General features: G+C 34.4%; 1 protein-coding gene across 1 annotated transcript; it reads right to left on the bottom strand.

Annotated features, from left to right (window-relative positions):
• Window positions 1-5,269: 5,269 nt before the first annotated feature.
• On the bottom strand, window positions 5,270-13,199 carry LOC148943674 (uncharacterized). Its single transcript, XM_089101194.1, has 4 exons — window positions 13,164-13,199; window positions 12,166-12,339; window positions 10,612-10,887; window positions 5,270-5,413 (listed from the first exon to the last, which is right to left on the bottom strand). The coding sequence occupies exons 1-4, from the start codon at window positions 13,197-13,199 to the stop codon at window positions 5,270-5,272; spliced, it is 630 nt and encodes a 209-aa protein (XP_088957320.1).
• Window positions 13,200-13,682: the final 483 nt, after the last annotated feature.

The raw sequence follows: 13,682 nt of genomic DNA, 5'->3' as shown, positions 1-13,682 counted from the left end.
GATAATGACAATTGAATCAGGTGCTGCAGCAAGTGTTTTTCTCAAAATGAAATTCGATGGAGCTAGTTGTAACCTTATGTCAATCTTGACATTGGGAGGTAGCAATTGGGACACATTAAATATCTCAAGATTTAATTTTCCAACTAGATGATACTCCTGGGTCACTGCAGCAGTTAACTCACCTTCGTATCAACACCTGATCTATATTAATAGCTCAGTACCTGTCCTCTCAACTCCTTATATGCCTTTGGAGTCATCATCATAAATTGTATTTAGCTTGCATAGTTGGATAAATTATTGGTAGTGCTCACCAATGTTCCATTAATGAATATATTAATTTGTTTGAACAAGTTGTATAAGATACAGTTTTAATAGGACAGGCAATTAGCAGCCCTGGAAGTTGTATAGTCTGACTTTTTCTTCAACGTAACATTTAAATCAATAAATGTTGATGATAAATCACTGAAATCATCTTCATTGGAAAATATTTAAAAGTGTATATTTTACGAGAAGGGTTGTTGAGGATAAAATTGTTCATAGTAGCCATACTTGACACTGACATCAACATTTTCAGCCCTGAATAGATTCAATGAGGAGCTGATTGATGGATGCGATTCTTTTTGGGGGAGATAGGTCATCTTAAGAGAAGAAATCCTTCTTTGATCTAACAATCTTTTTTTTCTTCCTCTTTTTATTGGTCTTCTTCCTTTTATTCCTCATAGTTGTTGTTGATGTTTTCGCTCGCCACCTGGGTAGAGACTGATGAGTGAATGATGACCACGCACCCTTTTTAACCCCTTCCCATTTTGCTGAGATTTTAATTGCTCACCAACGGTTCTTTCCGAAGATCTAATATTTTCTTTAACACTCTCGTTGAAATTTTTACCCGACCCTCAGTCCTGTAGTATTAGACAGCAAAATTTGACACAGCAGGTACATGATATATTCCGGCAAGGGGTAGTGTACAACAAAACATCCTTGAAAATTAGCTACCAAGAGCCTAGCCAGACATTGTATTACGCCCCTTCTAATAGTCCAATTCATGACCTATTTGACGAGGTCCCTGAATACCAACATACCAGTCAATGTCAGGAGAAACAAATGAAATTCTTCTTTTACTCATCTTAGGCAGTGACAATGGGTCAAAAATGACATGTAATCACAGCTAAGCCTTTTGTTATTGCTAGAGGATCACCCAATTGACTTCTTAGTGTTAACTGACAGAGTTCTAAATATGAAGTGTTTGGAGGAACATACTGAAGATGCTTTATACTATTGTGATGAACATGTTTATGGGTTGTTTTTTGTTCAAAAACACGTAGTATATTTGGACTACCAACTCTCGAGGTTTCCACAAAGGACGCATAAAGAAATATACACGAGTCCGAGGCAAATTCAGGTGGATAAACAGCAAATATAACATGATCCATCCCGCTAACACTTCTCATATTATCATTGAGATGAATCATTTCAGTGTCAACAGGTGAGCTAATGTAAATCGTATTGAATAATCAAAATGGAATAAACCATTCCTACGATATGAGATTTTTCTATTGATTTTACGACACAAATAAGTCATAGTACCATATTCTTTATATTTCAATATGACATGTAGATATTCACTAGATTTAAGTGCTTCAACCCATTCATACTCGACAAAGAGTGGCCAATCGAGTGGTATAACTTTATCTCATACACACGATCTTTTTTCAGGATATCATATATATTTTTGAGGATACAATTGACGAGAGCAACTTCACACTTTCCGTCATCAAATTTGATGGCGCGGGAGAGTTTTATCCAAAAATCACTTGTTTTATTCAAATCATTGTAGATAAGGTCAGAGACGTTGGACATAAATGTTACATAAAATTCATTGGGCCATTCAACACCGATCCAAGATTCAAAATCAGAGTTGTATCCTAGCCAACAAACCAGTAACTGTTTCTTGCCCCTGTGAGTACGGCTCTTTAATATACTTTCAATTTGATAAATTTCACTATCATTGTTAACGTTTTGCGGTTCAAAGTCATAATAGCCACCGAGAATCTCTTCATCATTGGTGTCTCGTAGACGATAAGTTATGGGTTTGGCGTTTAGGATTTTTGCCACTTTAAAAAGTTCAGTGGACCACAAGTAGTTGCCTGATTTAGAAATATTATTTGTTCTATTAATTCAAACAGTATCACCAACATTGAACATTTTCTTCACAATAATTTCATTGAAATATTGTTTAAGAAAAGTATCAAATGTATTATGATCACAATGATGAAATTCCGTCGGGGTCGAGCTGGACAATGATCGATGGGGTCGTTTATTATAAATCAACATGATTTTGTCTAAATCATGCATAAAATCAGGTGTATTTTTCAATGTACAATATTTTAAAATTAAAATTCTAATAGTTCTTATCAATCGTTCGGCCAATGCAGCCTTTATAGCACTGTGACTATAATAGAGCATTGTATTATATTTCAATAGTTCTCTTTCGACATGTGGATTAACAAATCCACTACTCCAATCCCTCTGAATTTTTTTATAACAATCTTGTTCAAGAATATTTTCTATAGCCTGAGAAACTTTAACAACTCTCTTTGTTCAAAATAGAATGGCATATGCATAGCTTCTAAAAACACTGATTGCAAGTTGAATGTACTTGTATGGTGTATTTTCACGCCTTTGAATCTTGTCTAGAGTTAAGAGATCTGCTTGCATTATGTGCAGTGGGAAAAAGGCTTTAGTTTTTCGATAATGATAAGCACAACGCTTATGATTTCGATGTAGAGTGTAACCTGATTCAATTTGTAGATAGTCTTGTGCACTTTTAGTGTGAACACCAGTGATTTTGGAAAGAGTGGTGGGGGAACTTAAACTTCCCGCTTAACCAATATTTTCATAAAGACTTTTCAGAACTTCAACCATTTTGAACATAAACACGTAGTGTAACGTCCACTACCCATTTATATAGTAGCGAGTGATGATGGGGAAGTTTAGTTGATATAAATACGTTTCCAATTTTGTCTAGCTATCATCGGTGTGCTCCTCATCGTCAAATCAGTGGTTCTACTAGGTGTGCTAGTATTTTCCAAGAATGATTCAAAATCTTCACCTGTTTCTTCTTCTTCTTTTTGTTTTAATGTTTATGATGATGAAGATGGACTATATTCATTTAATTTCTTTAGAATTTGCCTATTGCTAATAAGACTTTTGGGGAAGTCTAGTGTATTTAGAAAGTTATACAGATGAGTGTCAAATGATAAAAGTCTTTTACGATTTGTAACCACATCATAGATTAAATCGAGTATATTATAACTCTTTCCTTGAATTATAATTCGTTTCCCATTGCTATCAACATGAATATGATCTTGAAAACTTTCCATTGATATGCCATGAGTCGTTTACTTTGTTCACGATGTGAGTGTGGCATTAAATTTCCAATGCTCAACAATGTTAAATTCAATTCTTCCTCCTCCTCCTTCTTTAGTTGTGTTCCACCAGCAGCAACAAATCGTGAAGAGATTTTTCTTTTTTGTGATCAATGACACTCCTATTGATTGGTCTTGCACGATAGGGCTTATATTTGTCCGCTCGGCGAAGTGCATCTTGAAGTAAATTAGTTTCTTATCATCGTTAGTATTCTCGTTGTTAATGAATTTACTCAGATTGTACTCAATGTGTTCCAGTGGTGAAAGAGCGAGTTCTATTGGAGTCAATTTATAGGGGCTAGCCATCTAGAGAAAACTATTTACAAGTACTGCAATTATTGACAGTAAAAGTGTAAAAGAGCTACAATCCGCTTGAAGAAGACATTTCCTTTAAAATTTTGTCCTTTCTTTTTACAAGCCAATGCACGTACGATGGAACGATGTTGCTTTGCCTGTTGCTTAACTACTTCTGGCAGTTGAACATTGCCCTCGGTTAAATTTAAACGAAGTTCAGATATTAGATTAATGAAATCATTGTCAATACCTTGTTTGAGTATGGCTTTCCTATGTAGGGGTTTTGAAGTGCTTGGAACAGAAAATAAATGTCTATTTTCATGTAGTTTCTTCAGTGTCATAACGGCAACTAATAAAATTTTTTACTGCTCACGGGAAGGTATACTATAATTTCATTGTCAAAAATATCTGTGACTACATGGAAGTCCTCAGGTTTATTTTGATTAAGATCCAATAGAATGTTGCCGTAGGGTTTATTAGTTTCTTGATTGTGCGCTGAAAGTAAAATGTTAGAGCGTCGGGATATATTTGTTTATTGAGAGTTATTAGTGGGCTAGAATCACGAACAACTCTGTAAAGGATATAGTTGGTATAGTTCAAAGCAAGTGTTTGCATACATTTGCTCTGATGAAAGAGATTGTGTAGAACTAGAGTAACAAAAATCTGTTCAGGATGTGAGTGAACAGTAAACAATTCTAGCATTTCCTGGGACCAATGTTCAATGGATTCAGCTAAATCGCTAATAATCAGCCAGAGAGTTTGGTTCAATAATGTCGAAAACATCAAGACCCTGAATGAATTGTATTTGTACCGATGCAGCAAGATCTTTTATTTTATCGTATAACTCCTGCCAAACACTGTAGCAATAGTAGATTTTGTATGCCTTTCCATAAACATTTTTTCACAATTTTTAATTATTTTAATAAAGAGTGTCGTTTTGCCTGACATTGATGGACCACACAGAATTATCTGAATGATGTTTTAAATTGGCACATATTGCTGTTCCCTTCAAAAGCTCACCTACAAATAACTTTAAACTATAGATTTTTAATGACTAAATAATTTTCCTATTAGTGCTACGCCGTTCAAGAATAATAATATTAATGACAAACTCAATAAAAAATCATATTTTCTTTTATTTTTAACATAAAAGCAGCACTTTACAAATAATAATGATGCAATTAGAAAACAGCACTTTATATTTAATAAATACACATATTTGAGATTTTTTTTATTTCTTTATTCATAACAAAAACAAAAACATTTATTTGAAATAGGCATTAGGGAAAAACACTTTCTTATTAAATAATAAATACACTTAAAATAATTTCACAGTTTTTTTGGTTTTTTCTTATTTATTTACAAAAAATTACAACATTTATTTGAAATAGGCACTAGGAAAAACATAACTTTTATTAAACAATAAATACACTCAAAATAATATCACTTTTTTGATTTATTTTATTTAAAAAGAAAAAGTACAATACATTAAATAAACAACATTTTTAATTTTAAATGGAGTCCTCTCATCCCCGGAGGAGAGGCGGCCACTAAGGTGGCCCAAGGCGGAGGCAGCCAGTGCGGCGGCCCAATGCCAAACTGGAAAGCGTGAGGGGACCTCTGCGGCAGGCCGGGAACCGGGCCAGGAACATTAAATTATGAAGAAATAACTCTGCCTTGCACAAGCACACGCACTGAAAATTTATAAATTTTGAAAAAATAAAAAATAAAAATATTTTTCCCCTAAATCACCCATTACCCACCTTGTATTATGAATGAATTTAAGTCAATTTATCCAGACCGAGTTGTTTTCTATACTCTATACATTCAACTCGATCTGAAATAAATATTGACGAAGACCACACTGCCTTTCCATATCAAACAAACTTTTTACCCTATAAATTGAAATTGAAAATAAACTACCATTTTTAGATGTGCTAATTATCCGTAATACTAATAATTTGGATTTTACTATCTATAGAAAACCAAGACAAAACAATAGATATCTTCATTTTAGTTCAAATCACCCCCCACAAGTTAAAACAGCAGTTTTAATTTCTCTTATTGACCGTGCCCTGAACATTTGCTCCGATTCATACATAAAAACAGAAATAAATTTTATCAGAGATATTCTTTTTGGCAACGGCTACCCCATTCCTTTTGTCAATAATTCGATTAACCGTAGACTAAAAAGACATTTTCGTAAAATCAACGATATTTCACAATGTGAGGCTCTGGAAAAACCTTCTAATATAATCTATCTTCCGTACATCCCAAGAATCACAACAAAAATAAAAAATGTTTGCACAAAAAATAATCTGTATTTAGTTTTCATTAATTTTTTAAAATCACAAATTTTTTAACTCCGGTAAAGGTAAAAACCACAGTTACTCGCCAAAGAGGGGTTTATCAAATACCATGCGATTGTGGCAATTAATGGGTTGGTAGAGCTCATCAGAATCTGGAAAGGTGGATACACCAGCATAAAGAAGACATAGACAAAGCGTTGGTTGCTAATAGTTCTAATAACTCCTTTGATTCTGCTTTAGCTAGCCATATATTTGATAATCCTAGCCACATAATACTTTTTGAAAAATCTTCTCTCATTAGTAGTGATTTGGGGATAAAACAGGTAGTTTGAGAATCTATCGAAATTAGGCTCAAAATAAATAAAAATATTTCCTTAAGTAGGGACTTAGGAGAGTATTCACTGAATTCTTCATGCTCAAATCTAATTAAAAATGATCTAACAAAATGTTTTATTAAACCAATTGACAATAGTATTGAACCCGTTACAAAAAGACCTTTAAGACTAGCTGCTAAAAAAGCAAGATTAGCTCTGAAAACTTGCAGTTAATAATTTTATATTATTTCGTTTGAATGAATTCATCCTCTCTCATCATTTTATTTATCAGTCCTGGTTGAACTTCGTTGAAGTAAGGATGCTGGGGCTGTTTTAAAAGTTTTTAAGAGCATTTTTAGTTTTAAACTATGTATTTTAATGTAAGTTTTTTATATATATATATATAATTTTTCTTTAATGTTGTGCTGAAGACGGCCCTTGTACATAGGGCCAAAATATTCACCGATTTAAATTGCACTGTCTTGGCAAAAAAATTCCCTATTGTTTTTAAGTTGTGTTTGTTCGATCTAAAATCATATAGTGTCCGTGTGGAAGTACCTTCACGCTATCCTAAAGTACATAACCTTTGTCTGATATGGCCAACACGGCGTTTTTCTCAACTCTAACTGTGTAGTTTTTAAATTGTAATGAGTGAATCGCCATGACTTTCGCTCCTGGGACTAAACTAAGTTCCACACAGTTTCTATTTTTTACAAAGTGTGCAGGCACCCTCTCGCAATCTTGTTTGATATCCTTGTTGTGCATTTCCACACAGTATACGTTCAGCCCAGGAAATACACCACTGAATTTCAGATCACTTCCTGTTTCAGATTTTAGCATTAACAATTGATTTGGGGCCTGCCGTTTCACTAGATCTGGATAGAGATATTCATTCCAGTTGGTGTAGTCCATCAGAGAGCTAATGTAGTTTCTATTTTCCAAATCTTTCAACAAATTGTCAGTTTTAACTTTTAACAGGAGTGAATTTCTGTCTCCTTAGTACAGTTAAACTTATCCCTCAATCGGCCATTGTACCTGGCATACATTGTAATAAAATGACAACATGAGTTTTTTAAATTTCCGTTATTACACTCCTGCCTGCACTATTTTTATTTAAAATAACTTTTCTTTTCTTGCAACGTAGGAGTACCATATTAGAGTCTATGATTGTGAAGGATGTGAAGTTCGGGTTGGCGATGATTCGAGCACAATCTTTGGGGTTGGTTACAATGTCATAGCGACTTCTGTTTCGTACGCTTTCGCAAATTTTACCGAAGGCCGAGTTCAAAATAAGATTATAGATCTCTTTTTCAACCTTCGTCTTCGCTTGTGAACTTTTACTGACAAAGGTGTCCATAAACGTTTTCCTGTAAGGCTTTTGATCAAATTGGAGGGCTTTATGTATCTTTGTGACTTTGAAACCATCTATCGCAATAGCACATGATGAACAACGATATTCTGTTTCGGGTTAAGGTCAGCAATAGGTTTTTGCTTTGAAGGCACCCAGTGCATACTTCCCTCCTCTACTAAAGATAATTTGTAGGGACTCAGAGAGTCTTTACCCACCAATCTGTCTATGCACGGGAACAGAAATCTTTTAGCGAGTCATGGATTTCCATTGGTATTTAACCGTCAATTTAAAAAAAACATTCTTGTTCCCCATTTTCCTCAACTTTAGCAATGATGGGGAAATTTGAAGCACAAGGATCGTTAAGCAATTTGTAATTGCCACACGTCAAACAGTAGTGAGACTTTACCGACGGATCAAGAGAATTTAGATAAGAAATACTGCAACTGAATTTTCATCAATGTGCTGTCCCGTCGGATCAGTTTTCATGATACGGTCCCCGTGAAAAACATACCCTCCCCTCATTGATCTCTCAACAAATAGATACTGATCAACGTCGGTGATCAGACATATTTCTTCTTCACTAATTTTAAAAATCAAGTCCATCACCAAATGAGGAGTAGAAAAATAATACCCTAAATCCAACCCAAATTCTCCATAGATTTTATCCGTGTGTTTGCAAAAAATGTCAAAAAGAGTCAATACATCACTAGCCGAGTACTATTTACAGTAATCCCACCCATTTTTACATCCTCCCTTTGCCCAAACTCTCTTGGCAAATTCATAGTCGTTATTGGTGCATTGACTATCCGTAAGAGAACTGTAAAATGCTTTGTTAGGCGGTAATGCTACCTCGTCTAGCCTCGACGTAGAGTTGGAGTAATCATATTCGTATATGCCCTTACAAGTTAATAAATCATACATTTCATCATCGGGTGCGCTGTTTAAGGAGGGGAAACTATCAAAATTGTCGCTTTTCCGTACCTTAATCAATTGACTTAGAGATTTGGGGAAGAAACTAAAAGAGTCTAAAAAACGGATTGTATTCAGGCACGTGTTATCCTTGTCTACTGTTATCCACAGCAATTCTAACAGCAGCAGCTTCTCTGATGATTTAGTATGATATTATAGGAAAAAGAACCATCTACCCATGTGTTATCTACAACTCCCCCCTTGACCAGGCGCGCCAACGCCGGTAAAAAAACTTCAGATAGTAATTGGAATTGTGTATAAAAACAAATACGAAATACTGCAGACAGAGTTTTATATTGTATGATTGATATGTATTCCCTCTAAGGATACCCTTTCCCGATGACATTTCCTGCCATAAATGTTAATGATCAATCACTTTCCTCCTTCTCCCAAAATCATCATCAAATTCTCCCTTACAAACGAAACATATTTTACGATTTTCAATAACAAATCTGTCATCTGGTGATAAAACTATAGGATAGTTTGTATAGTGTAGGTGTAAAATTGTGTCTTTTGCTGTTTAAATAAGACTGATCAATGCCGTGCGCAGGCAGTCATACCCACCAAACAACTCAACTACATCCAGCACTTGCATGGTATTACTAGAGTCTCTTTGCGCGTGTGCGTAAGAGACCCCTATGGCTTCATGTACTTTAACACGATTTGGATTTGATGAATCGTACACGTCTGTGAGTTTAGCTTCACAATCCAAAGCGATCGTGTTGCTCTGCAAGAGCGAGTTTTGGAAATTCTTGAAACGCAAGATCTCTCTATCTCCGCAAACCGTTTCCACAGCCTAGTATCCATGACGTTTACAGTGTTTCAAGTGATGCTTTAGCTTTAAATCACTACGAAACGTGGACAGGCATGTTGGACAATAGTAGCATACTCACCCCGTTTTACCCTCCCCCAAAACCCTATTAGAGTCCGTAATTGGATTAAAATGTCCTATTGAATAAGGCTCTGATGGAGGCGTGTATAGAAGCCAGACCCAATTCATTACTGATTCAATAGACGGACCCCTGATTGAAAATAACACACCATTTTTATCAGAACGCTGACCCTAATCATATTCTGTTTCATACTGTAACACCGTAACACCAATCTTTAAATGTTCATTAGCTCGCTCAAAAATATCTATCCCTTTTAGTGCTACTGGAAATTAACCATTTAAACAATAGTAATCTACTTTAGGAAACTTTGACCCATCCCCATTAGCTGCCAATTCATAAAATAAAATCTTTTTTGAATACACAAATATTAACGTTTAAATTTTCTATGAATAAAACAACCGACCCACTATCCCCTCATTATAATTGTCCAGTTTAGTTACGTTGCTGTTGACCCAATCCAACAAAAACTCCTCATAATTTGCCAAATGCGGGCGAATTGCTAACACCTCTTTATGCAAATATATTGAATAAAGTTTGCTTGCATTTTCATTTAACTAATATATTTTTATTGCTATTGACGCTTTTAAACTGTCCCTCCCTCACCACACACCCATCTCTTGTTCAAGAATGGCTCGAATCTTGTTAACGTAGGAATGAGTAATAGCCAGAGGGTCTGTTACTATACCCCCTTACATTAAAGAATTAAAGGGGTCACCGAAAGTGGCGGTGCAGACATTAGCATGATGCAAGGCAGAGTTAGACAATAAAAAATCTGGTAGTGTATCTACTGATGACGGTAATGTTTTACTATCACCAGTACTACTCTGGTCAACCTCAATAGTGGGGTTAGGGGTGCCATAAAATATCCTGATTCAATAGCACCACCACCTGTCTGTTCAATTGCGATAGTGGGGGTGGGGTGCTGTGTGAAATCCCCCAATTCACTAAGGATACGTTCCAGCGTGTTTGGAGATAGTTGATCAAGCCAACCAGCATTGTCTTGTGGCACAGTTTGATTTTGTCTATTAGCATTGTCAATAGAAGTAGTATGCGAACCTGGTTTAGATGCACTTGGGGGATATCAACCAAATATTCATTTATAAACCTATATGTCCATTCCGCGTCCTCACTTATGTCTATGTCACAAGTTAAGTCCTCTGGGCCATATATATCCACAAAACAATCATTTAAAAAGTCCCTTTGCCATTCTAAATCAATATCAATTACTGCACTCTCCTGAAAATCCATTGGCAGTGTTAATAAAGATATAGACTCATTGACAATAAATGCTCCTTGAGCTGGTGGTAAAGGCAATAGTTCATCAACGGTAATCTATAAAAACAGGATTTGTTTTACTTTTGAAATATCCACTATCTTATAAAGTTAAAAAATAAATTATTAATCAGCTCTATGGTCATTTATGTAAAATAGAAAAGGATTTTTTTGTCCCCTTCCACTCCTCTTCTTCTTCAACAATTAGACCATGAGTTAATACACACACAACTAGCTGATTTAAAATTATTAAGAGAAGAAATAAGAATAGGCGAAGGCTATAACATGAAATGTAACAAGAAGTATGTAACCCCTTAGGTTCTCGTAAATTCACAATCCGTAATCTATTTTCCTTTCGAAATTATAAGTACATTATAAATTTGAATAAAAAATAGGGTTTATTAACAATTTTCTTTTATTTTGAATAGAAATAGAGTTTTTTCTGCCCCCACACTCCATCCAACACCTCTTGTTTCTACAGCTACACCATGACTTAATATATAGAAGTAGCTGATTTAAAATTATTAAAAGAAAAATAAGAATAGACAAATTCCATAACATAAAATATAATGAGAAGTATCTAACCCATTAGATTCTGGTTAATTTACCATCCGTAATCTATTTTCCTTGCGAAATTGTAAGTGCATTATTAACTTGAAAAAAATAGGGGTTATTAACGATTTTCATTTATGTAGATTAGAAATAGGGCTTTTTGACCCCCCGTACTCCCTCCAACACCTCTTTTTTCTACAACTACACCATGAGTTAATACACAAAAGTAGCTGATTTAAAATTATTAAGAGAAAAAATAAGAATAGACGAATGTTATAACATAAAATGTAATAAGAAGTATCTAACCCATTATGTTCTCATTAACTTACCATCCGTGATCTATATTTTTTGCAAAATTATAAGTGCATTATAAAATTGAATAAAAAATAGGGGTTATTAACGATATTCATTTATGTAAAATAGAAATAAGGTTTTTTCTGCCCCCACACTCCCTCCAACACCTCTTTTTTTCTACAAGTATACCATGACTTAATACAAACAAGTAGCTGATTTAAATATATTAAGAGAAAAAAAGAATATACGAATGCTATAACATAATATGTAACAAGAAGTATCTAACCCATAAGGTTCTCGTTAATTTACCCTTTCATTGCGAAACTGTATGTGCATCATAAACTTGAATATAGAAAAATAGTGGTTATTAACAGTTTTCATTTATGTAGATTAGAAATAGGGTTTGTTGCACTCTCTCCAGCCCTCCTCTTTCCCTGCCACAACAATTACTCCATAACCTAATATACAGAACTATCTTATAAAGGCACTCACGTAAGGAACTGTAGGTAACTCGTCAGAAATATCCTGGCTATGAGATGGTGGTGCGTATATGATTACAGTCCTCCTGGCCATGTTCATTGATGTAATTAGGTCCACATTAAGCTTGCTAGGTCTGGCATCGAGCTTTGCTTGTTCTGGCTCGGGATGACACTGACCATCAATTTCCTTGAAATGAAATTAATTTTCAGTTTTTGTTTCGCTAGGCAGGTTCCACAGATAGGACTATTAAACACTTTTTCATCATGCAGGATAAAAGAATAAAATATATGCTTTTTCAACCAGGAAAAAACACAATTAAAACTTATAAGGATAAATTATTTTGTTCATAATTTCAAATTTGCTTAAACCCATAAAAAGAAACATTATCCCCTAAGACAAAGTAGAAGAAGTCTAAGCTATCAGTTAATAACAGAAATATTATGTAACATAAAAAAATATAGCACAATTTGTGAGATAATCTCTCACAAAACAAGATAAAAGAAAAAATTTATACTTTTTTCAATTATGAAAGATACGATTTAAAACTTATGGGGTTAAATTCCATTTGCTCAAGCTCATAAATCAAATAAAAAGAAAGAATTTTGCTAGTCCAAGGAGGACCATATCTTATCTATTTTTTCTGTCAGATTTCCTATCTATTCTGTCAGATTTTTATTCAGAATATTAATAATCCTCCCCCTCCTCCCTCCACAATACCAAAACCTCCCCACCCCACACATTAGAGATATTCCGCATATTTAAAGGACACATATTGCTTGTTTCTTAAAATTAATTTTTAATCTCAAATAGACAATATTTTTGCCAGCCAGTTAAGAAGCGTTTTACCCAAATTGTCTTATACCTGAGAGCCTATTACAAAGCGTGGGAATTACGCGATAGATAACTACACGAGTCGGCTTTCTATCAGAAACCCAGATGAGAGATAATTAAACCTAACTATAAGGAAAGTCTCGTTTTTTTATAAAACAAGAATAAAAACATTCACTTACCGTAATTCTCTTGGTGCTATCCATTTGAATACGCATAATTAATTCATAAAGATAATCTATTCGGATTGTTTTTTTAAAACTGATACATAAAGAGTTGTTGCACATTAATTTATACGAAAAAAACATCATTATTTCACCCTTTGGCTGAAACCAGTATTTTTACAGGAAGTCCATTAAACTTTCGAACAAGTTATACCAAGGAAATCTGTTTAGTTCTGGGTATTGACCCTAAAAAACCTGTTTGGTTACTTGGTCGTATTATAAGTCAATAATATAACGTGTTTGGTTGCTTTATAGGGCCATAATATAGAGTGTTTGGTCGTATTTTGTAACCTCCGTTCAAATATTATACATGCACACTACTATAGTCCTAATACTATCAAGATGGCTTTACTTCGAACTTGTGTACAAACTAATCATGACATGAACCTTTTCAAAACCAAAACCAGAGCCAGTTATTGAACTGAGCTATTTTGCAGAAGTGATATCAAAATAACGTAAAAAATAAAGAAAAATCTC

Source organism: Artemia sp. Qi Xiang Cuo, chromosome 15 (genome assembly GCF_049724085.1).
Source record: "Artemia sp. Qi Xiang Cuo chromosome 15, ASM4972408v1, whole genome shotgun sequence".
Classification (NCBI taxonomy): Eukaryota; Metazoa; Arthropoda; class Branchiopoda; order Anostraca; family Artemiidae; genus Artemia; species Artemia sp. Qi Xiang Cuo.
Note: the sequence above shows the minus strand (reverse complement) of the source record. Positions and strands in the feature narration are given on the sequence as shown.